This window comes from Coregonus lavaretus, assembly GCF_964263955.1.
Source record: "Coregonus lavaretus genome assembly, chromosome: 4".
Classification (NCBI taxonomy): domain Eukaryota; kingdom Metazoa; phylum Chordata; class Actinopteri; order Salmoniformes; family Salmonidae; genus Coregonus; species Coregonus lavaretus.
This window is the reverse complement of record NC_139991.1, coordinates 27,742,799-27,767,502: the sequence shown is the minus strand read 5'-3', so window position 1 is coordinate 27,767,502 and position 24,704 is coordinate 27,742,799. Positions and strand designations below refer to the sequence as shown.

Below are 24,704 nucleotides of genomic sequence, written 5' to 3'. Positions count from 1 at the left end.
TCTACAGTCATATATCTATTTGCCTAATGACCCAACACAGACATCCCATCTAGGTTGAGAGATTACACACTACCTGTTCATTTACATAAACACTTAAAGAGAAAACACATTTAATGGTACATTTGACACGAGGCCTTTCCACCACCACCAAACACCACCACAATTATATTGTTTTCAGAATTACGGATGAAATAAATGGCCTTTGTTATGATATACTTCGAAATATATCTTATTGGTTTAGCTGATGAATGTGATTTATATTATTTGTTTGTTTGTTGTTTGTATAAGAGATTATGTTGTTGTTTATTTGCAGTGTACAGAGACGTCGTTCTTCTTCGAGGCACCCAATAAGACGGCCTGTAAACATCTGTGGAAGTGCTGCGTAGAACACCACACTTTCTTCAGGTAAAAAACTACAAATGCACGCACGCATTCACACACACACATACACAATACACTGTCATAGGCAAATACTACAGTATACTGTACCAACACTACTGTAACTTTTCAGTTAGAATCTCTACCACCGTACACAGGGAAAACCCCAAACTATCTCTGCTTCAGTGAAAAATTGTCCCTTTTATCTACAACACGTTCACCCACACTAATTCCAACAAAAGCCCTTCTCTGTTACCCCCTCAGGTAGAAACTTAACACTATCACATACCTCTTAACATGAAGATCCCAGCGTCCATCAGTCCTTAATCAAAGTGAACAAGGCCCCTGTCTGGCAGCGCAGCTCAGTGCGGTCCCTGGTGTGTGTGTGTGTGTGTGTGTGTGTGTGTGTTGGCCTAATGAGAGCAGACTTACACTGACTGTACCCTAAAGAGCAGGAGAAGCAGCAAGGTGCGCGAGGCTCTGGATTTACACAGTTTAATCCGCGTGTGAACCCTGCAGTCTGCTGGGTCCCTGTGTCACAGACAGACATGGAGCTGACAGGTAGAGAGGAGGGGAGGGGGCTTGACAGGTTATACCCCCCCCCCCCCCCCCCTGGCTTATAGGCCTCTGGGAGGGAGAGGGGTGGGGGAGTTGGGTGGTTTGGATGAGAGAATGGGAGAGAATGTGTTATGCTGTGATGGGACTATGGAATGAAGGTGGGAGAAGTGGGTATAATCAATCGGATGAAAATAGGCAGGTATATGCTGCAGCTTTAATGTGAGTGGATATGTTATACAAGCCCTTATAGACACCTGAAGAAAGAGTGAAAAAAAACAATGAGAAGAGAGAGGGAAAATATAGGTTTATTTTAGCTTCTGGTTGGGTGTACTAACTACGTCCACCTACCTTCAGTACTTTTCTCCATCTATCTTTCCATCTAAGTGCTTTTCAACAGTGATTTGAGTTATCTGAAGTGTTTCTGAGCCCTGTGAGAGAGAGGACTTAGCTCAATGCTGTAGTGGTGTTAGTGGTGATGGTTGTGTTAATAAAACATGGCTGGGTGAGAGACTACAAGAGGCTTTTATAATGGGCTTTTACTTTACTTCTGAACAGTAATGTACCACTAGTACCACTCACACTCACACTCTCTCAGACTCAGAGCTTTGAATTTTTATGAAGCCCAAAAGCTCTTAGTGGTGTTCCAGCAGTCATTGTGTCATTAAAGCAATGATCAGAACAAGAGACCTGCTTCTTTTTTTCTCTTCCTTTTAAATTAATAAAAACTACAAAGTGAATTCAGAATTCAAACACGCATCGCCGGACACCTGTGTGAAAGACGCACATTTTCCTTTCAGCCTGAGCATTTAATCCTCTTTAACATGGGTTAGTCACATTCGAAATTCATTAAGAATGTATTACCTGTGGAATAATGTACTGTAGAAATGTGCACCCCATATGAGACTTTAGTGGAAGTATAGTACTTTTACATTCTTCATCTAGGCCTACTCTCCATTGTTGTTGAATGCTTTTTCTAGAATGCCAGAAAATGATTCCAACACACTGACAAGAAAACTATCCAAATTTGGTTCCCTGGGATCTAAACATCGGTACAGGTGAGCAAACCTCTATTCTTTATCCCCTTCAAATGCAGTTAGCTATGTATGAAAAGTATTGTAGGAACTGTATAGAATATTTAGAATATAATGCATTTCTATAATCTGTAAGATGGAACTCCACACAAAGGTATACATTATACATAGAAATATTATCATTTTGGTTGGGAAAGCGTGGTGTAGGTAAATCCTAGAGAACTTCTCCCAGCATGTATTCATTCTAGAATCCACAACTTCATGAATAATGGAGACTGTTTTAGTAGAGGAGCTGAAGGGGGATACAGTGTTCGACAGACAGAGAGACACTGTTTGTGTATGTGAGCGTATGTGTGTGCGCGTATGTGTGTGTGTGTGTGACACCACAGAGAAGTGGAAGACCTGAATAAATCAGAGATCACACAACATCCATCTCTCCTTTGTCTCCATTCTGTTGTCTACTTGCTGTATCTACTCAGAGAAGACTGCCACTCTGTACACCAGTGATTGTTTTATTCACCAGTTGCAGTTTTCTTCTGCAATATTTATACATGATCTACTACTGACCTCTGCTAGGTTTAGGGTCACTGCAGTCACAACTGTGGCTGTGTTTTCTATGTTCATGTTGCTCTTCAACACCTCGTTGTTGCATCAGACTGTGTATCACTGTCACTGTGTGCGTAACAAAAGGGTTTGACATATGAAAGGTCAAGACCAGATCATCTCTGTCTCACATAAGAACTTGACAGACCAGGAACATCTGCCCCCTAAAACCCTGAAAATATAAGAAGAGTAAACAACTGTGTGTGTGTGTGTATGTGTGTGTGTGTCTCTTTCTCTTTCCCTACAGTGGTAAGACAGCTATGCAGATGGGCAGGGATCCGTCTGTCAGTCTGCCTCGGCCAGACCTGCAGGTTGTCAGGACCCGCAGCAAGACCTACCCCAAGAGACCACCACAGACCAAAGGTCAGCTGGATATACAGCATACCTAAAGCATACATAACATCTACAGACACACTACACAACACCTAACAAGCACAATGTCACTAAGACATGGGTTACGTATCAATGGTAACTAATGCCATACATCATACATAGCCACAAAACATTTCCCCACCTTTCACCTCTACTGACTCCCAGTAGAACCTCTCAGGTTCCTAATGACAGTTACACTTATGTCAGGTGTAAAGCAGCTTAGTTGAGTCTCAGTCACAGTAAGTTTAGTATTCACTTCCTCCTCCTAATTGAACACAGGGCTTCAATTAGCTAATTATATTATATTAAATTCACTTCAGCAGTTCACACAGACAGACACACAGTATGTTGCTATAATGCGCTTGACTTAGCATTGTTGTTTTCACTGTGTGCAGTGGCAGAGTCATTTCTCTCAGACACATTCAGTGATTGAATTCGCTCTAATTACAATTACAGGGCTCGAAAATAAACAACACTGTGTATATTTCAATAAATCTGAGCCCTTCATGGGAAGGCTACCATGCCACACGTAGTTACGGGCAGAGATTGTTCTAGTATTGAAACAATGGAAAGAGAGAGGCAAATTGGTTCAGATTTCAACCTTACAGAACGTCTATTTTCCTTATAGGACTGAACAATGGGAATCGGTCAAACACAAAGACGGAGAATTCGGAAAAAGAAGGAACGGCTAAGATTACAGCACTGTCGCCTGTGAAGAGGTATCAGACATGGGCAAGACATGTAGAAAATAGTGTACAAATGAGAGAGGCAGTAATTTTGGACCAAATGGAGAAAGGGATATAAACAGAGATGGAAAGAGAAAATAGAAGTTGAGTGGGGAGTGAGAAGCTTTTCCAGTATAAAGTGACAGCTCTTCATAAAAATGCTTAGCCCAGACAAAATACTTTGTTTACCTTTAGCTCCAAAGTAACCAAGGCGGTGAATTGTGGTCCAGAGGAACAGCGAGGGAAGCCCAATGCACCATGGGATGAGAACGCCCCACAAAGGTACAGTACTGTCTGATTGGATTCTCTGCTCTGTGATCGATTGGTCTTGTCTAATATGTTTCAATTACACTGTTGTCTTATAGACTAATCATCCCTAATACTGTCTGTGTTATGTGTGTTGCCTACATTATTTATATTTCATGGATGAAGCATGTATACACACACACATATGCACACATTGTCCATTGACAACAACGTAGGAACAGAATAAAGCCCTCCAGTAGTGAAGGAGGCGAAACATAGTAGACCTTCCAATTGATTCATGCCATCTTGCCAACGTTTATAGTCATTGTCATGGGCCAAACAATGAACATAGGAGTTGGCAAGACGGCACAAACAGATCTGGGACCAGGCTATTATAATTAAGTATTATCTAGGGCCATTTGCATTTCAATAAGCTGGTTTCAACATTATTTAATCTACATATTGATTTGTGCGCCCTTCTTGGGGGCTGTGTGTTTGTGTGTGTGTGTTCCAGCATGCGTGCTTGCGTAACTGTGTGTCGGAGGGGCCTTATCTGAAGCTAATGAATGCAGACAGGATGTGTGTGAAGCCTGGGGTCACTAAGCAGCAGCCAGTGTTGCGACCTGCTACCCTTGGCATTTAGCTTTATCCTCTGAGGCTATGATGTCATCATCCTGGCATATCTGTGTCAATGTGGCTAGGTGGACAGGAATGTTGTTGTTGTTTGTGTAGGCAGGATGTCTTCTTTCACACTAAAGACTGTACTTTGTTTGAGAATGCATCCTTAACAGGATAGAAACAAGTCAGACTTCCGGTAAACAAGCAAAATAGTACATCTTCAAATACAACTAATTAGAACACAAGTACTCAATCAACATAGTGGAGAAAGAAACATAGCAAACAGAAGACATAGTATGTGGGTATGTATTGTGATGGAAGGTGTGGTGTGCGTTTGGAAAAGTGTGGCGTTAAGTGAGTGAGAAAGGAAATGGTTGCATATCCCAGAACCAACGTGTATCTGTGTCACGACTTCCACCGAAGCTGCCTCCTCTCCTTGTTCGGGCAGGCTTCGGCATTCGTCGTCACCGGTCTTCTAGCCACTGCCGCTCCTCATCTCATCATTCCGTTTGTTTTACATTTACATTTTAGTAATTTAGCAGACACTCTTATCCAGAGTGACTTACAGTTAGTGAGTGCATACATTTTTCATACTGGCCCCCCATGGGAATCGAACCCACAACCCTGGCGTTGCAAGCGCCATGCTCTACCAACTGAGCTACACACACCTGGTTTCAATTCCCCTCATCAGTACCTGTATAAGTGTTCCCTCTGCCCCCTTATCTTTGTGTGTGATTGTTTATTGTGGAGGTTAGTTTAGCTCGGTGGAGCTCTTGTATTTTGTATCGCCAGGATATTCAGCCGTGTGCCTTGTTGTTTCCAGTGCGCTGTATATTTCCACACTGGAGTGTTTGACGCATTGCTGCGTACCGCTGTGTCAACGGAATAAACCTGTTATTCTGTGTATTACCCTCCTGCGCCTGACTCCTTCAAATTACATCACCACAGAATCACACACCCGCCATGGAGTTAGCAGGAGAAAAGCCCATGCCTGGAGTCGTGGCACGGGTCCATGAGCATTCCAGGATGCTAGCCAGCTTGGGAGAAGCGATGGATCGGGTTCTCCAGGTCGTCCAACGCCTGAAGAGGAGAGGACCCGACCCGACCCGCCGGGACCAGCTGAGCGACCGGATCCGGCCACCCACACTCCAGCACCCCGAGGGATTCATCTATCCCGACAGAGGGAGTTTGACGGGATGCCTGCCCACTGCCAGGTGTTTCAGGACATACTTGGTCACGGTGTAGTGGTCTACATTGATGACATTCTGGTGTATTCCGCTACGGGCGCCGAGCATGTGTCCCTGGTTCGCAAAGTGCTGGGCCGACTGTTGGAAAATGACCTTTATGCCAAGAAGTGTCTGTTTTTCCAGCAGTCAGTCTCCTTCCTCGGATACCGCATTACCACCTCAGGTGTGGAGATGGAGGGAGATCGCATTTCAGCCGTGCGTAATTGGCCGACTCCAACCATGGTAAAGGAGGAGCAGCGCTTTATTGGCTATGCCAATTACTATCGGGGGTTTATCCGGGGCTTTGGCAAGGTCGCAGCTCCCATCACATCTCTGTTGAAGGGTGGGCCGTCCCGGCTCCGCTGGTCTGCTGAAGCTGACAGGGCCTTCACTAACCTGAGGGTTCTGTTCACCTCAGCCCCGTTACTGGCCCATCCCGATCCATCACTACCGTTCGTAGTGGAGGTGGATGTGTCTGAGGTAAGGATAGGCGCTGTCCTGTCTCAACGCTCGGGCACGCCACCCATGCTCCGCCCCTGTGCCTTCTTCTCCAAGAAGCTCAGCCCGGCGGAGCAGAACTACGACGTTGGTGATCGGGAGCTGTTGGTTGTAGTCAGAGCCCTGACATTGTGGAGGCACTGGCTCGAGGGGGGCAAAATACCCTTTCCTCGTCTGGACGGACCACCGTAACCTGGAGTACATCCGGGCAGTAAGGAGGCTGAACCCTCACCAGGCCAGGTGGGCCCTATTCTTCACCCGGTTTGAGTTTACTCTGTCATACATCCCGGGTACGAAGAACATGAAGGCAGACGCGTCTGTCACGACTGTACGACACAGAGGAGAGGCCCATAGACAATACCACCATACTCCCGACTTCTGCATTGTGGCGCCGGTAGTGTGGGCGGTGGACGCGGACATAGGGCGTTATGCACAGAGCCATCTCCACCTCAGTGCCCAGCTGGGCTGCGGTACGTGCTGTCTCTTGTCCATGACCGTCTGATCTATTGGGCCCACACGTCCCCCTCCTCTGGTCACCCAGGTATCAGCCGTACAGTGCGCTGCCTGACTGGAAAGTACTGGTGGCCTACCTTGGCTAAGGACGTAAGGGTGTATGTCTCCTCCTGCTCACGTTCACCTCCAGTGCGCCGTGCATCGCCAGAAGGCCAACGCTGACCTCCACCGCAGTGAGGCCCCGGTTTTTGTACCGGGTGATCAGGTCTGGCTCTCGACCCGGAATCTGCCCCTCCGCCTGCCCTGCCGGAAACTGACCCCGCAGTTTGTGGGGCGTACTCCGTCCATTCTATCCTGGAATCGAGGCATCGGGTGGGGGGCCTTCAGTACCTCGTGGAGTGGGAGGGGTACGGTCCGGAGGAGCGGTGTTGGGTCCAGGTGAGGGATATCCTCAATCCCTCCCTGTTGCAGGATTTCCACCGTCACCATCCGGCTCGCCCTGCTCCACGTCCTCCTGGCCGTCCCCGAGGCCAGTGTCAGCGTGCTGCTGGAGCTGCGCGTCAAGAGGGGGTACTGTCACGACTTCCTCCGAAGCTGCCTCCTCTCCTTGTTCGGGCAGGCTTCGGCGTTCGCCGTCACCGGTCTTCTAGCCACTGCAGCTCCTCATCTCATCATTCCATTTGTTTTGTCTTGTTTTTACACACACCTGGTTTCAATTCCCCTCTGGAGTGTTTGACGCATTGCTGCATACCGCTGTGTCAACGGAATACACCTGTTATTCTGTGATTTACCCTCCTGCGCCTGACTCCTTCACCACAGTCTGTGAGCAGGGGTTGTGAGAGAGAGCTTTCAATTTTGTGCAGATGAGGGATATACATTTTAAAATAAAGTATACATCTAATCTATTTTTTTATTGTCCTATCATGATGGAACGATCCCCAACCCTATATCCTAGACACCCACCTGAGCGACCCATACACCAAAGAGAAGTCCGCATCTGTTTTATGGCCCTGCTGTGAGTTGCCTATATGCAGCCAAAACAGAAAAATAAATGCGGTCAGAGACTTACTTGAGCAGCACCGCCCCCTCAAGATTCTGAACCTGCCTGGCAGGGTTGGTCCTACAAAGCCAGAGCCCGTTGATGGGAGAGCATAATTTACAAGGAAATTCTCAAAGCTGCTAATGAGAACCTTGACGACCTTGTACCTAGCCGGTGGAGATTCCGGTGGGGTACCCCCACCCAGGTAGTGGCAGTGCTGGCAACATTGGCTGCAGTAACCAATGGTGAGGGGGTCACACTCGGACAATCAGAGAGGGGGCATATTATTGTGGCCCTGGTGGCACAAAATAATCAAAGGTCTGACTGCACGGAAATGTTTGGGGAAAATGGTTACAACGGGGGACCAGAGTGTTTTGTGTCTCAGGGGAAGAGGATGGATCTGAGCTCCATCACCTAGGACTTGACATAGATTAATCAAATCTCACATTGTTGTCAATTTTCACTCAATCTTGCATGCTTTCTCAAACAGCTGTAACTGTATATGCATTCGTAAATCAGGTCCTTTCTTGAGTTGGGCTCGGGGATGTAACAACCGTTGAGCATATGATCTTATGGTTCATTGTGGAGGAAAGGGGTTGAGTGTGTTAGAGTATGTGTGTGTGTGTGTGTGTGTGCGTGTGTGTGTGTGTGCGTGTGTGTGTGTGTGTGTGTGTGTGTGTGTGTTTATCCCACATCTGTTGCAATGGGGTAAGGATGTTAGAGAGAATATAGGATGAACCACAATAATTGTTTGCTAAAATAATAATTGCTTGACAAAAATGTAATGTAACACAATGGCAATCTGGGTTATAGGTGACAATCCTACGCGTGAACTGCCAACATTATTACGCATATTAATTGATAATGATGGAAATTAAGATATGCAAGATATTTGAATAGATACAGTTGAAGTCGGAAGTTTACATACACTTAGGTTGGAGTCATTAAAACTTGTTTTTCAACCACTCCACAAATGTCTTGTTAACAAACTATAGTTTTGGCATGTCGGTTAGGACATCTACTTTGTGCATGACACAAGTAATTTTTCCAACAATTGTTTACAGACAGATTATTTCACTTATAATTCACTGTATCACAATTCCAGTGGGTAAAAAGTTTACATACACTAAGTTGACTGTGCCTTTAAACAGCTTGGAGAATTCCAGAAAAAGATGTCATGGCTTTAGAAGCTTCATGGGGAAATCAAAAGAAATCAGGCAAGACCTCAGGCAAATATACTTCTCCCATGGACAAAGAAACTCAAAAGGGGTGATGATATTAATTAACAGTAATTTCGATCCGAATGTGCAAACAGATCCGCAAGGTAGATGGATTATTTTAAATATGTTATTGGACCATAAACAGATATGGCTCATTAACCTTTACGGACCAAATAATGATTATCCACACTTCTTTGACAATATATATAATAAATTATCAACCCTGCAAGCAATACAAGAGTCTATTATTATGGTGAGAGATTATAATACTGTTTTAAATAGCTCAATGGAAATAGTGCATGTCATGGATACATTAGAACTAGTAGATATATGGAGGCTTAAATATCCTGATCTAGTGAGATATACATGGCGTAGACTCAATCAAGCTAGTCGTCTTGACTTCTTTCTTATGTCATTCTTGTTTGCACCAAAAGTTTAAAAAGTGTCGATAGGGGACAGAATGTGGTCAGGCCATCATATAATTGGCATATACATTACTCTTACTGAATTTCCACGTGGGCGAGGATATTGGAAATGTAATCAAAGCCTATTGGATGATAACTTGTTTTTTAACTAGGACAGAGGAATTTATAACTGATTTTTTCCGACAACATACAGTGGGGAGAACAAGTATTTGATACACTGCCGATTTTGCAGGTTTTCCTACTTACAAAGCATGTAGAGGTCTGTAATTTTTATCATAGGTACACTTCAACTGTGAGAGACGGAATCTAAAACAACAATCCAGAAAATCACATTGTATGATTTTTAAGTAATTAATTTGCATTTTATTGCATGACATAAGTATTTGATCACCTACCAACCAGTAAGAATTCCGGCTCTCACAGACCTGTTAGTTTTTCTTTAAGAAACCCTCCTGTTCTCCACTCATTACCTGTATTAACTGGACCTGTTTGAACTCGTTACCTGTATAAAAGACACCTGTCCACACACTCAATCAAACATACTCCAACCTCTCCACAATGGCCAAGACCAGAGAGCTGTGTAAGGACAACAGGGATAAAATAGTAGACCTGCACAAGGCTGGGATGGGCTACAGGACAATAGGCAAGCAGCTTGGTGAGAAGGTAACAACTGTTGGCACAATTATTAGAAAATGGAAGAAGTTCAAGATGACGGTCAATCACCCTCGGTCTGGGGCTCCATGCAAGATCTCACCTCGTGGGGCATCAATGATCATGAGGAAGGTGAGGGATCAGCCCAGAACTACACGGCAGGACCTGGTCAATGACCTGAAGAGAGCTGGGACCACAGTCTCAAAGAAAACCATTAGTAACACACTACGCCGTCATGGATTAAAATCCTGCAGCACACACAAGGTCCCCCTGCTCAAGCCAGCGCATGTCCAGGCCCTTCTGAAGTTTGCCAATGATCATCTGGATGATCCAGAGGAGGAATGGGAGAAGGTCATGTGGTCTGATGAGACAAAAATATAGCTTTTTGGTCTAAACTCCACTCGCCGTGTTTGGAGGAAGAAGAAGGATGAGTACAACCCCAAGAACACCATCCCAACCGTGAAGCATGGAGGTGGAAACATCATTCTTTGGGGATGCTTTTCTGCAAAGGGGACAGGATGACTGCACCGTATTGAGGGGAGGATGGATGGGGCCATGTATCGCGAGATCTTGGCCAACAACCTCCTTCCCTCAGTAAGAGCATTGAAGATGGGTCGTGGCTGGATCTTCCAGCATGACAACGACCCGAAACACACAGCCAGGGCAACTAAGGAGTGGCTCCGTAAGAAGCATCTCAAGGTCCTGGAGTGGCCTAGCCAGTCTCCAGACCTGAACCCAGTAGAAAATCTTTGGAGGGAGCTGAAAGTCTGTATTGCCCAGCGACAGCCCCGAAACCTGAAGAATCTGGAGAAGGTCTGAATGGAGGAGTGGGCCAAAATCCCTGCTGCAGTGTGTACAAACCTGGTCAAGACCTACAGGAAACGTATGATCTCTGTAATTGCAAACAAAGGTTTCTGTACCAAATATTAAGTTCTGCTTTTCTGATGTATCAAATACTTATGTCATGCAATAAAATGCAAATTAATTACTTAAAAATCATACAATGTGATTTTCTGGATTTTTGTTTTACATTCTGTCTCTCGCAGTTGAAGTGTACCTATGATAAAAAATTACAGACCTCTACATGCTTTGTAAGTAGGAAAACCTGCAAAATCGTCAGTGTATCAAAAACTTGTTCTCCCCACTGTAGGTACAGCAAATCCCGTTATTGTATGGGACACTTTTAAATGTGCCTTTAGAGGACATGCAATTCAGTACTCATCTCGAAAACAAAAGCAATTTAGGTCAAAAGAGTCCATACTAACAAAGGAAATAGAAGTTCTAACAGAACAGACAGATAGCAATAAAAAACTGTAACATAGAGGCTCAGAATAAATTAGAGGAAAAACAAAAAGAAATGGAGAATCTTATACAAGAAAGATCAAGTGTAATATATTATAAAAATAAAGCAAACTGGATGGAATATGGGAAAAAATTCACTAAATTATTTTAAAATCTTCAACATAGAAATGCTACCAAAAAGAATTGAATGAAACTGGTTACAAATGACGGAGTCACCCATGATTCACCAAATTATATTTTGAAGGAGGAAGCAAAGTACTTTAAGCATATGTTTTCGTTTCAGTTGCCTCCGTTTCCTCTAACTGAAGCTAATTGTAGAGATTTTTTTTCTATTGATAATGTAAAATTAACAGCCATACAGAAAGACTCATGTGAAGGTGAAATTACAGAGGAGGAATTTCTGGATGCAATTAAATACTTTTAAGTCCGGGAAAACTCCAGGGTTGGATGGCATACCAGTCGAAGTATACCAAACCTTTTTTGTTATACTCAGAGGACCGTTATTAGCATGTTTTAACCACTCCTATGTACATGGTAGATTATCAGACACTCAAGAAGAAGGTCTGATTTCATTATTAGTGAAACAGGATACAAGTGGAAAATATAAAGATCCAGTCCATTAAAAAAATTGGAGGCCCCTTACACTTCAGTGTTGTGATGCAAAAATTCTAGCCAAATGTATAGCGTATAGAATTAAAAAGGTATTGTCAGACATTATTCATTCTAATCAGACAGGTTTTTTACATGGACGATATATTGGAGATAATATAAGGCAAGTACTGGAAACAATAGAACACTGTGAAAAATCTAGGAAACCAGGCCTGCTATTCATAGCAGACTTTGAAAAGGCATTTGATAAAGTACGACTGGGGTTTATGTATAAATGCCTGGAGCATTTCGATTTTGGACAATCTCTTATAAAATGCGTTAAAATCATGTATAGTAACCCTAGGTGTAAAATAGTAAATAATGGCTATTTCTCCGAAAATTTTAAACTGTCAAGAGGAGTGAAACAAGGTTGTCCACTATCGGCATATCTATTTATTATGGCCATTGAAATTTTAGCTATTCAAATCAGATCCAACAATAATATCAAGGGATTAGAAATCCAGGGCTTAAAAACAAAGGTGTCATTTTACGCTGATGATTCATGTTTTCTTTTAAATCCACAACTAGAATCCCTCCATAGCCTCATAGAGGATCTAGATACATTTTCTAAAATTTTTACATTTTAGTCATTTAGCAGACGCTCTTATCCAGAGCGACTTACAGTTAGTGAGTGCATACATAATTTTTTTCATACTGGCCCCCGTGGGAAACGAACCCACAACCCTGGCGTTGCAAACGCCATGCTCTACCAACTGAGCTACATCCCTGCCGGCCATTCCCTTCCCTACCCTGGGCCAATTGTGCGCCGCCCCATGGGTCTCCCGGTCGCGGCCGGCTACGACAGAGCCTGGATTCGAACCGCCACTCGGGAGGATACAAACCTCTCTGGATTACAACCCAATTATGATAAATGTACTATATTACCTATTGGATCACTAAAAAAAAACATTTTTACATTATGTAGTTTACCAATAAAATGGTCTGATGGTGATGTGGATATACTCGGAATACATATCCCAAATGAAATAAATGATCTCACTCCAATACATTTTTATAGAAAGTTAGCAAAAATAGATAAGATCTTGCTACCATGAAAAGGTAAATACATGTCAATTTGTGGAAAAATCACCCTGATTAACTCTTTAGTATTATCCCAGTTTACCTATTTGCTTATGGTCTTGCTATGCCTAGCGAACCGTTTTTTAAATTATATGAGAAAAAAATATTAAATTTATTTGGAACGGCAAGCCAGACAAAATTAAACGGGCTTATTTATATAATGAATATGAATTCGGAGGACAGAAATTATTAAATATTAAAGCATTAGACCTATCACTAAACGCTTCAGTCATACAAAAGTTATACTTAAATCCGAACTGGTTCTCTAGCAAATTAATAAGATTGTCTCACCCAATGTTCAAGAATGGCCTTTTTCCCTTTATTCAGATTACAACCTCTCATTTTCAGTTATCTGAAGAGGAAATCATCTCCCAAATATCACTATTTCTAAAACAAGCCATAGAAAGTTGGTTGCAATTTCAATTTAATCCTCCAGAAACGACAGAACAAATAATGCAACAAATATTGTGGTTAAACTCAAATATACTAATTGATAAAAAAACATTATTTTTTGACAAAATGTTTAAGAAAGGTATAATCTTCGAAAATTATATCATAGGTAGGACTGGTGGAGTTATGTCGCACATGCAGCTAACAAAAACATATGGAAATGTCTGCTCTACCCAAAATTACAACCAAATAATTGCAGCATTACCGCAAAAATGGAAGAGGAAAGTGGAAGGAGGAAAAGTTAGGAACTTGACTGTCGGCCCTGCATTAAAAAACATAATTGGTTAAAGAAAATTGTGATAAATAAAAAAGTATACCAGTTTAATTTAAGGGCCAAAGGATTGACAGCCGTCCCATATAGATTGCAAAATAGTTGGGAAGATATTTTTTACATACTGATTCCATGGCATAGTGTTTATGAACTGATACGCAAAACGACGCCGGATTCAAAACTTAGAATTGTTCAATTTAAATTATTATACAAAATTCTTGCTACCAATAGAATGTTATTTATATGGGGGATACAATCTTCCCATCTCTGCAGATTTTGCTGCAAAGAGACAGAATCATTAGATCATTAGTTTTGGTACTGTCCATTTGTAGCTTGTTTTTGGACACAGGTCCAGGAATGGCTAAAGGATTGCAATATTTACCAGGAGCTAACCCTGCAGATAGAACTACTGGGTGATCTGAAAAGTCATACAGTCAATCGATCAATAATAAAATAATACTTTTAGCAAAAATGTTTATTTTCAATTTACAATCTGTAGAAACAATGACAATAGAAGGGTTCCGAACTTTTGCAAAACATCACAGTACAGTTGAAAAATATATGGCAGATAGAAATCCAATATGGATGGTGTTAAGAGATAGATAGGAGGTGTTGAATGGAGTTGAAGGATGGGACTAATAACAACTAACAACAACTAATAACAACAAGATAACTAATGTAAAGCATACTGTGTCCATAATAAGTATATAGGTTATAGGTTGAGAGCTTTTGTGAAAGAGCACGGTTAGAAAGATATGGCATATAGAAGCAAACCGGATGGACATCATGAAAACTTCAGGAGTAAAAACAAACAAAGTAGAATTATTGTAAAATTGACTGTGTCCATGAAATGTATATAGAATGTAGGAAGTAGAGGCCTAAGCATTGTTGTTCACTAGTTTACTCCAATTAGGGAAGGGGTGGTGGGGTTGGAAAGTAATAAAGGGAAATATATATTTTTTAAGGATATGTATACATATGTATGTATATGTATGTATGTATGTATATATATATATATATATATATATATATATATATATATATATATATATATATATATTTGCGAGAAAAAAACCATGGGGGATTGGAAGTGATGCAGACAATTACATTGATGGAAGTTACAATCTATCTGCAATATTAAAGCTGATCTACCCCCTAAAAAAAATATATTAAAAAAATAAATAAAGAAAATAAAGAAATAAATATATATATATATAAAATAAAAAAGACTGTACTTTGTAATTAGTTTTTGGCAACAGGCCACTAGTTAGTTTTCATCATACAGTAGGATTGACAGCTAGCTGCCTGATGGTAATTCTGAGCACGTTTCCTTGTTTTTCTCCCCAGTGGACTGTACAACACGGCCAACGAACGAACAAAGTCGCCTAAATTCCCCACGGCACGTGGACGCACCCCGTCAGGAGGCAGCGAGAACGAGCCGTCCCAGAACAGACGCAGGTGTGTACTCCTCACCTTGGTCATTTCACCTTTTACCTGTCAACCTATCTCACCTCTCCTCCCAATATCTCAGCTGATACTGGTATGAACTGTCCATAAATTGTCCAGGTGTACCCTGTGCTGATAGGTGTGTCCCCTTCACATAGGGCTACATTCTATCAGAGCCGCGCTAGCCGACACCTGCTTAGCAGTTGTTTTGAGGTGGAACTACGTTAGAGCTGTCAAATCCAGAAGCGGCTCCTTGCGTAAGCCATTGGATACAACGAAACCACACAAATGTATAATCTGACAAATCCCATGCAGCCGCGTTACAAGTTCATGCAGCCACGTTACAAGTTCAAACATTCGAATAGGTGGTGTTCTATTGTCTACACCTCGATTAGATTGATATAGGCTATAAATCCCCCCATCCAATTGAACATGAAAACATGCATTAGCCTACACTTTCTAGCGCCGTTTTGAACTTCTGACGCAGTAAGGATAATAAGGAAGGGTTTGTGACACAAGAGCAGCCGTGCGTTAATCTAAGTAACATAATAAATAAATAAACTTCAGAATCTGTCAGTTTAAACTAGAGCTATCAGTTTTTCTACATGGGCTGCATCTCAATCCACCGCATCCGCCTATGGCGTCCTTCCGCATCTGCGGTGGAAGCTACAGGGGTGTTTGTCAGACCATGAGACATCCTGAAAGTCGGTCTTCTAACAAAAACTTTTCTTGAGGTTTCATATATCTCCTAGATATAGGACAGACACTTCAAACCTTATGATTTATTTTTTTGCCTGTCTTTTTTTGCCATTTATTAATGTGTTATTCAATGCGTTTCTATGGGATATAGTAGTAAAGGCCAAATTAAATATTTTATCAAATCATTTCTTTATATATTGTTTTTATACCTAAAGGGGTCCTAAAATTCTAAATCAAATAGCTAAATGATCCATGGTATGACCATCTTAAAACAATTCCATATGTTAGCTTAGTACCTTAGACTTTTCGAGGCCCTAGCCAATTACATTTCACCTGTCAACCCTAATAACTGACAGTTATATGGGCTATCCATAGCCTTACCAGGTGTGTCCAGGTATGTGTGCTTGTTGCAGGTAGAACGTGAACCTCAGGTAGTGACAGGAGGGGAGAGGAGAATGCATTCACTGCTGTTGCTCCTTCAGTCATTTCCCTGTTGAAAAGTACCTCCATAGATAGAACAATGAGACAGATATCTCACCGGAGTTGTAAATGTTTCCACTCACTACCACATTTTCTCATCGATTAAACATTTGATCTGAAAAAAGTTTTCTGTTCTTAAAACTATAATATGTTATGAACAGAGTGGACTAAATGTAGCAGACTTTACCCTTTGCCAAAGTTTTTTTTAAATCACGTTGTTTAGAAGGAGTGCAAAGGCGTTTTAGGTATTGCACACGCGCAGTGCACAGAGTAGGCGTTCCCGAACCGAAACATGCAAATATTTGCTAGGACGTGCCAATAGGATCTCGCTAGCTTGTGCTTGTTCTGCCCACTATGACTAATTTGTTCCCATTGGAAAGGACAGGCTGTGGTCTATCTTGGGTTAGTTATAAAACTCATTGGTACATCTATGGGATAATGTTGCCTTCTAGTGGTGTCATGTGGAACTGTCCAATTGCATTACCACAATATTGTGTATTTTTACCTTGTAATAGCTTTTCATTGTTCCTATACAGGCAGTTAATTACAAAACAAATATTGTGAAAACATTGTTTAAATTGCCTTGTAAATGTGACAATACTGTACTGAAGCAACTGAAAATGGCATAGTAGTATGTTTGTATAAAGTAGGCCATTGTAGTAATCAGATACAATTTAATATGATGATTCATAAAGGTTAGTCTGGGCTGTCTGTTGTGCGGCAGAGATGCAGAGATTCTGGGTAGAAACAGTGAATCAGATTGCACCTAGGGTGCGATGGAGTAGTCTCTTTGAATAAAATAGATACTGATGATTAGCAGAAAGCATGGTTGGATAGATGCTCTCACTTTTAAGTCAGAGTCATGAATGTATATGATTGTTAAAACATGTTAAACTCATAAAACATCCCTTTAATAGTACTGACAGTGACATTCCTCTGATGTTTAATAATAATAACATGACAGTGACACAGTGATAATAATATAACAGTAATAACATGATAGTGACACTTCTGTGATATGGTCCCTCAGGAAAGGCCAGGCCAGTGATCCAACAGATCCCCAGCAGCAGAACAAACAGCAGAGGAGAAGGTACAGTTCACTTACAGTGCTAAATTCTAAATTCTTAAATTCTCAGCCTCTGTCCTGTTTCCAACTAAAGGGCCTAATCTTTACATACACACTGACTTAATGAGTCAGATGAGTGGAAACCCAGTGACCAGCCCAGATGGTCATTGATGTGCTCTATTTCTATGTCCAATCACAGTTGTACACAGATAACAATTTACTCATTGTGTGGTTCTGTTTGTCAGTAGTTACATTAGTCCTGGAGTCATTTCTGTAAAAGTAAGAGTTAACTCTCTCATTCATCCCCTCTCTCCCACACACATTTGTTCTCTCTCCCTGAAAGGTCATACACAAACAACATTCCATCTCATTCTCTTTCCCCTCGCAAACTATTAACTCTGTTTTATTCACCGCCTCCCACCTGCAGGTCACGTTCCCGTGGCAACACCAGTAGTGGCAGCGAGTCTGAGAACTCCACCCGGGATCATCGTAAAAAGAGGAACCGGTGAGTGATGTCACTGTGCTCCCTACAGGTATAAATTACATATACAAAGCTCTATAGTAATCAATTAAATGTATTTATAAAGCCCTTTTTACATCAGCAGATGTCACAAAGTGCTATACAGAAACCCAGCCTAAAACCCCAAACAGCAAGCAATGCAGATGTAGAAGCACAGTGGCTAGGAAAAACTCCCTAGAAAGGCAAAAACCTAGGAAGAAACCTAGAGAGGAACCAGGCTCTGAGGGGTGGCCAGTCCCCTTCTGGCTGTGCCGGGTGGAGATTATAACAATACATGGCCATTAAGGCCAGAATTTTCTCCAAGATGTTCAAACGTTCATAGATGACCAGCAGGGTCAAATAATAATCACAGTGGTTGTAGAGGTTGCAACAGGTCAGTACATCAGGAGTAAATGTCACTTGGCTTTTCATAGCTGGGTATTTAGAGGTTGAAATAGCAGGTGCGGTAGAGAGAGAGAGTTGGAAACAGCAGGTCTGGTACAAGGTAGTACGTCCGGTGAACAGGTCAGGGTTCCATAGCCGCAGGCAGAAGAGTTTAAACTGGAGCAGCAGCACGACCAGGTGGACTGGGGACAGCAAGGAGTCATCAGGCCAGGTAGTCCTGAGGCATGGTCCTAGGGCTCAGGTCCTCCGGGAGAGGAAGGAGAGAGGGAGAGAGAATTAGAGAGAGCATACTTAAATTCACACAGGACACCAGATAAGACAGGAGAATAACAGCAGATATAACAGACTGACCCTAGCCCCCCGGCACATAGACTACTGCAGCATAGATACTGGAGGCTGAGACAGGGGGTGTCGGGAGACACTGACACCACCACCACCACCACCACCACCACCACCACCACCACCACCACCACCACCAGCACCACCACCACCACCACCACCACCACCACCACCACCACCACCACCACCACCACCACCACCACCACCACCACCACCACCACCCCACCACCACCACCACCACTACTACCACTTCTTCTTCTTCTTCTTCACCCTCATATGCTGTACATGGAGGTATTGCTCCCAAGACACCTATATTCCTAAGCCAGTGTCTGTAGTGGACGTTGTAAATTGAAGAGATAAAGCATATCATCAGGCTGCTATTGTTGTCTGAATGATACCATATCTTATTGAACAGCTATATCATATTGTAGGCCCACTATGGCCCCCTAACCGGGTCATACGATACACTATAGACAGTGTCAAGTGTCTAAATATCTCAGCGCATGACCCAGCAAAACGAACTAGGAAGAAAATGAAAGACTATATTTCATGGAAATCGTCTGTATCTGTTGTGACAGTGAAAATGGTGATGTATGTACTGTATCGGTTTGCGAGGTCCCTGAGGGTAGTGTAGATGGTTCATGTGTCATAGTAGTTGCAAGTTGCAACCGTACTATCATCTCTGTGTTTGTCTGTGCAGATAGAATTGAGGTTTTAATGCATATTCTTCAGGTCTATCGTGTAAATATGCTTGTATTGTATTTTCAGTGTAAAATGGTTCTACTGAATAATAACTCATATAACTGGTATTGATTATGATTGTATTATAATGGATCTTCCAGGTCTCGTCAAGAGAATGAGATGGTGGACTCTGGTCCTCAGTGGGAAGCTGTGCTCCGCCGTCAGAAGGAGAGATCTCAGAATGACCCAAACCACCGCCGCTCACGACACCGCTCTCGATCGTAAGTTACACAGACTACACCACACACGTCACACACAAACCTTCCTTCCCTCTCCTCCCTGCTCCAGAAACCCCCACCTCAGACCTGACCTGGGAAAATGTCTTAAGCTTTTAGATACAACATTATTGGGTATCACCTCAATTCCCCGACACAGAGAGAATAATGTCCATTCATTTCAATACAACCTCCCTGTCAGATGGTCCCTCTTATAAATAACCCTTCAACTATTAACCCCTATAATTCTGTGATGTCTTCCAGGCGGAGTCCAGACGTGCAGGCTAAGGAACAGCTGTGGAAGCACATCCAGTAAGTCCCATGACTCCAGTTATGAGGTTCAACAGTGGTCTTTTAGAAATTGGCCTTTTTTCCTGTGTTATGGAAAGTGAAATGTGTAACACTATAATAACTTAACCAACCATGACAAAGCATTTATAAACTATTTATAAAGTGTATACTGTTGAAAAATATGTACTTACACAGCCTTCATAGGGTTATGGGAAGAGAGATATAACATGTCCTGGTGGTCTTATCCCTATAGGAAGGAGCTGGTGGACCCTGCTCCAGACCTCACAGAGGATCAGCTGAAGGAGATCCCCTACAAGAAAGTGGAGTGAGTGACTGCTCCTCCCTTCCTCACTAGATTAGAAAGTCTGTACATGTTAAGGATGAAAAATGGTCTAAAGGATAATCACAGACAGTTATGAATTGATCATGCTCAGTCAATACGTTGGGGTAGGGTCTCTTGATCTGCACTTGGATAAGAAAATAAGAGATTCAAAGCTAGACTGATGTGTTAATTATTGAGTCTGGCATTTTCATAGTCGTCTCTGTGGGGTCACAAATCTACTGCACCCTGTAGAGATACATTATGCTCCATTGAATTATGTCTCACCTCCTCTGAAGTTGATGGATTCATTATGGAGAGGGCTTATATCCCTAGGCTAAATAAGAGGTAGGCCTACTGTCCTACACAATAGATAACGTGAATGATTCTATGTTCATCCTTCCTTCCAGAACCCAAGGAGACCCAATAAAAATCCGGCACTCTCATTCTCCCCGGAGCTTCCGTCAGTACCGGCGCTCCCAGTGCTCCGAAGGGGAGAGATCCGTGCTCTCTGAGGTCAAGTGAGTCTAAACTGGTCTCAAGCCAGATCTTATGGTTTTTTACTCTTCAGAGTCTCACTAGAAACTTATCTCGGGTGGGATTCAATCCGAGGCGCGTTATAGAGGGCTGTCGACAATGTGCCTTTGAAAGGCAATTACCGACGTTCGTGGAGATCGCATTCACGGTAAACACTGCAAATGCCTGCCCAATTGGAAATTACCTTTAAATGTCAAGCGCGCTTCAATGCTGCAACGCTGCAACGCGCTTCGAATTGAATCTCGGGCACGACCCTAGTCTAGTTATTGTACTGACACTTGATGCTGATGGTTCTTTCCTGTATTGTTCAGCACCTTGAGACATGATAATGGGAGCTACAGTATGCTGTATAAATAATAATAATATATATGTACAGTATCATATGATTAAAGTTTTATCCTGTTTATGTCTTCCAAGATCTAACGCATCCCTACCCTCTCCACAGTGCCCGGACAGACCTTGTGCCCCCATTACCTGTGACACGAACAGCAGACATCCCAGGTTCCAGCTCCACCCCCTCTCAGGTCAGTCACAGACCCCTTTTCCAGCTCCACCCCCTCTCAGGTCAGTCACAGACCCCTTTTCCAGCTCCACCCCCTCTCAGGTCAGTCACAGTCCCCTTTTCCAGCTCCACCCTCTCTCAGGTCAGTCACAGACCCCTTTTCCAGCTCCACCCCCTCTCAGGTCAGTCACAGACCCCTTTTCCAGCTCCACCCCCTCTCAGGTTAGTCACAGTCTCCTTTTGCTGTGGTCAATGCCACACGTACAAGCTCTGACAAAGGCTGTGAGGCAGGCATGATAACAATTAATACAAGTTATACTTTGCAAGCGCATAGTGGGGTGCCTTCTTTCCTTTGAATGACAGTGCTACATGTCTAAAGTACAATACTAGATTTTATTACCAGATTCTCCAGTCAGTTGATTAATCTCCTAGCATTGATATTCCGATCGGTGTGTTTGTTGTGTGTTGTTTTCCAGAAGAAGCACGGATCCAAAGACACCCTGCTCCCAGAGATCATAGAGCATGATGTGAAGAGCAGCGCAAAGGTGGTGAAGACTGTCCACTTTCCTAGGACTAAGGTCGAGACGTGACCTGACCAAAACACAACCACCACCGCAGAAACAATGCCACAATCTCCCACCAACACAAAACGACAAGAACACTCTGATTTCTTGAAAGAAAAAAAGAACTTGTGAAATACAATGGAGGGAGCTGTATATAGCACAATGGCTGTACTGTACACCAGTGACCAGCCCCACCTTGAAATACTCCTGTGTGTGTGTGTATGTATGTATGTTAGATAATGCATGAACAAAAAGGTCACTGGTCTATGTGCCAGTATGCTCTGCTGTATTTTGGACCACACCACACTGGAAACCCTGTAAAGTATCTTCACATAATTTACAGTGGCTTGCGAAAGTATTCACCCCCCTTGGCATTTTTCCTATTTTGTTGCCTTACAACCTGGAATTAAAATGGATTTTGGGGGGCTTTGTATCATTTGATTTACACAACATGCCTACCGCTTTGAAGATGCAAAATGTTTTTTATTGTGAAACAAACAAGAAATAAGACAAAAAAACTGAAAACTTGAGCGTGCATAACTATTCACCCCCCCAAAGTCAATACTTTGTAGAGCCACGTTTTGCAGCAATTACAGCTGCAAGTCTCTTGTGGTATGTCTCTATAAGCTTGGCAATCTTTAAGTCATACCACAGATTCTCAATTGGATTGAGGTCTGGGCTTTGACTAGGCCATTCCAATACATTTTAATGTTTCCCTTTAAACCACTCGAGTGTTGCTTTAGCAGTATGCTTAGGGTCATTGTCCTGCTGGAAGGTGTACCTCCGTCCCAGTCTCAAATCTCTGGAAGACTGAAACAGGTTTCCGTCAACAATTTCCCTGTATTTAGCGCCACCCATCATTCCTTCAATTCTGACCAGTTTCCCAGTCCCTGCCGATGAAAAACATCCCCACAGCATGATGGTGTTCTCAGGGTGATGAGCGGTGTTGGGTTTGCGCCAGACATAGCGTTTTCCTTGATGGCCAAAAAGCTCAATTTTAGTCTCATCTGACCAGAGTACCTTCTTCCATATGTTTGGGGAGTCTCCCACCTACCTTCTGGCGAACACCAAACATGTTTGCTTATTTTTTTCTTTAAGCAATGGCTTTTTCCTGGCCACTCTTCCGTAAAGCCCAGCTCTGTGGAGTGTACGGCTTAAAATGGTCCTATGGACAGATACTCCAATCTCCGCTGTGGAGATTTGCAGCTCCTTCATGGTTATCTTTGGTCTTTTTGTTGCCTCTAATTAATTTCCTCCTTGCCTGGTCCATGAGTTTTGGTGGGCGGCCCTCTCTTGGCAGGTTTGTTGTGGTGCCATATTCTTTCCATTTTTTTATAATGGATTTAATGGTGCTCCGTGGGATGTTCAAAGGGTCGGATATTGCTTTATAACCCAACCCTGATCTGTACTTCTCCACAACTTTGTCCCTGACCTGTTTGGAGAGCTCCTTGGTCTCCACGGTGCTGCTTGCTTGGTGGTGCCCCTTGCTTAGTGGTGTTGCAGACTCTGGGGCCTTTCAGAACAGGTGTATATATACTGAGATCATGTGACACTTAGATTGCACACAGGTGGACTTTATTTAACTTCTGAAGGTAATTGGTTTCACCAGATCTTATTTAGGGGCTTCATAGCAAAGGGGGTGAATACAATGCACACACCACTTTTCCGTTATTTATTTTTTAGAATTTTTTGAAACAAGTTATTTTTTTCATTTCACTTCACCAATTTGGACAAATTTGTTTATGTCCATTACATGAAATCCAAATAAAAATCAATTTAAATTACAGGTTGTAATGCAACAAAATAGGAAAAACGCCAAGGGGGATTAATACTTTTGCAAGGCACTGTATACAAGCACATTTCATGCTTAAGTCCCTGTTGACTAAACCTGGTCTCAGATCTGTTTGTGCTGTATAGCCAACTCCACAACTACCATAGGCTATACAGCACAAACAGATCTGAGACCTGGTTACTCCTGAGTGGGGGAAATATACTGTATCTACTGAGTACATTTGGTCTAGAGCAAGTCATACAACCACTCTCTTTGTCCCCTGTTCATGCACGTAGCAACGAGCTTATGATTAAGTGTCATACCACACTGACAAGTGTTATATTTTATTTTATTTATTTTTATTTCACCTTTATTTAACCAGGTAAACCAGTTGAGAACAAGTTCTCATTTACAACTGCGACCTGGCCAAGATAAAGCAAAGCAGTGCGATAAAAACAACAACACAGAGTTACATATGGGGTAAAAAAACATAAAGTCAAAAAATACAACAGAAAATATATATACAGTGTGTGCAAATGTAGCAAGTTATGGAGGTAAGGCAATAAATAGGCTATAGTGCAAAATAATTACAATTAGTATTAACACTGGAATGCTAGATGTGCTAGATATAATAAAACACATGTTCAGTTATTTTAACACTGATAAGTGTTATATAATAAAACCCATTTTCAGTTATTTTAACACTGATAAGTGTTATATAATAAAACCCATTTTCAGTTATTTTAACACTGATAAGTGTCATACAATCACATTGATTTCAGTCCAATGCTCACATGAAGGCTGACGATGAGACTATGGATTGCATAGCGACACACTGCACAGTGAGGTCCGACTGAGATCAATCATGTTTTACTGTGCATTTGCCTCCGATTTGGTTTGCGTTATTATTATACAATACAGTATTAAAACAGTGTTTCACTCATACATGTTAAGCTCCATATGGACACTGAGTCTGCATCCCAAATGGCACCCTATTCCATATATAGTGCACTACTTTTGACCAGACCCCTATGGGC

The 24,704-nt window shown here is 42.4% G+C and overlaps 1 protein-coding gene across 1 annotated transcript in view; it reads left to right on the top strand.

Annotated features, from left to right (window-relative positions):
- Positions 1–23,454, top strand: part of epb41l4a (erythrocyte membrane protein band 4.1 like 4A) — a 122,456-nt gene extending 99,002 nt beyond the window's left edge. Inside the window, exons 11-24 of the mRNA XM_084159652.1 lie at positions 314–405; positions 1,914–1,991; positions 2,818–2,933; positions 3,571–3,661; positions 3,863–3,949; positions 15,142–15,252; positions 17,450–17,509; positions 17,913–17,990; positions 19,571–19,690; positions 19,949–19,996; positions 20,229–20,300; positions 20,705–20,815; positions 21,277–21,355; positions 21,810–23,454. Coding sequence (XP_084015778.1) covers positions 314–405; positions 1,914–1,991; positions 2,818–2,933; positions 3,571–3,661; positions 3,863–3,949; positions 15,142–15,252; positions 17,450–17,509; positions 17,913–17,990; positions 19,571–19,690; positions 19,949–19,996; positions 20,229–20,300; positions 20,705–20,815; positions 21,277–21,355; positions 21,810–21,923 — 1,257 coding nt within the window. The 3' untranslated portion in view covers positions 21,924–23,454. The remainder of the gene's footprint in view (positions 1–313; positions 406–1,913; positions 1,992–2,817; positions 2,934–3,570; positions 3,662–3,862; positions 3,950–15,141; positions 15,253–17,449; positions 17,510–17,912; positions 17,991–19,570; positions 19,691–19,948; positions 19,997–20,228; positions 20,301–20,704; positions 20,816–21,276; positions 21,356–21,809) is intronic.
- The last annotated feature ends 1,250 nt before the right edge of the window (positions 23,455–24,704 follow it).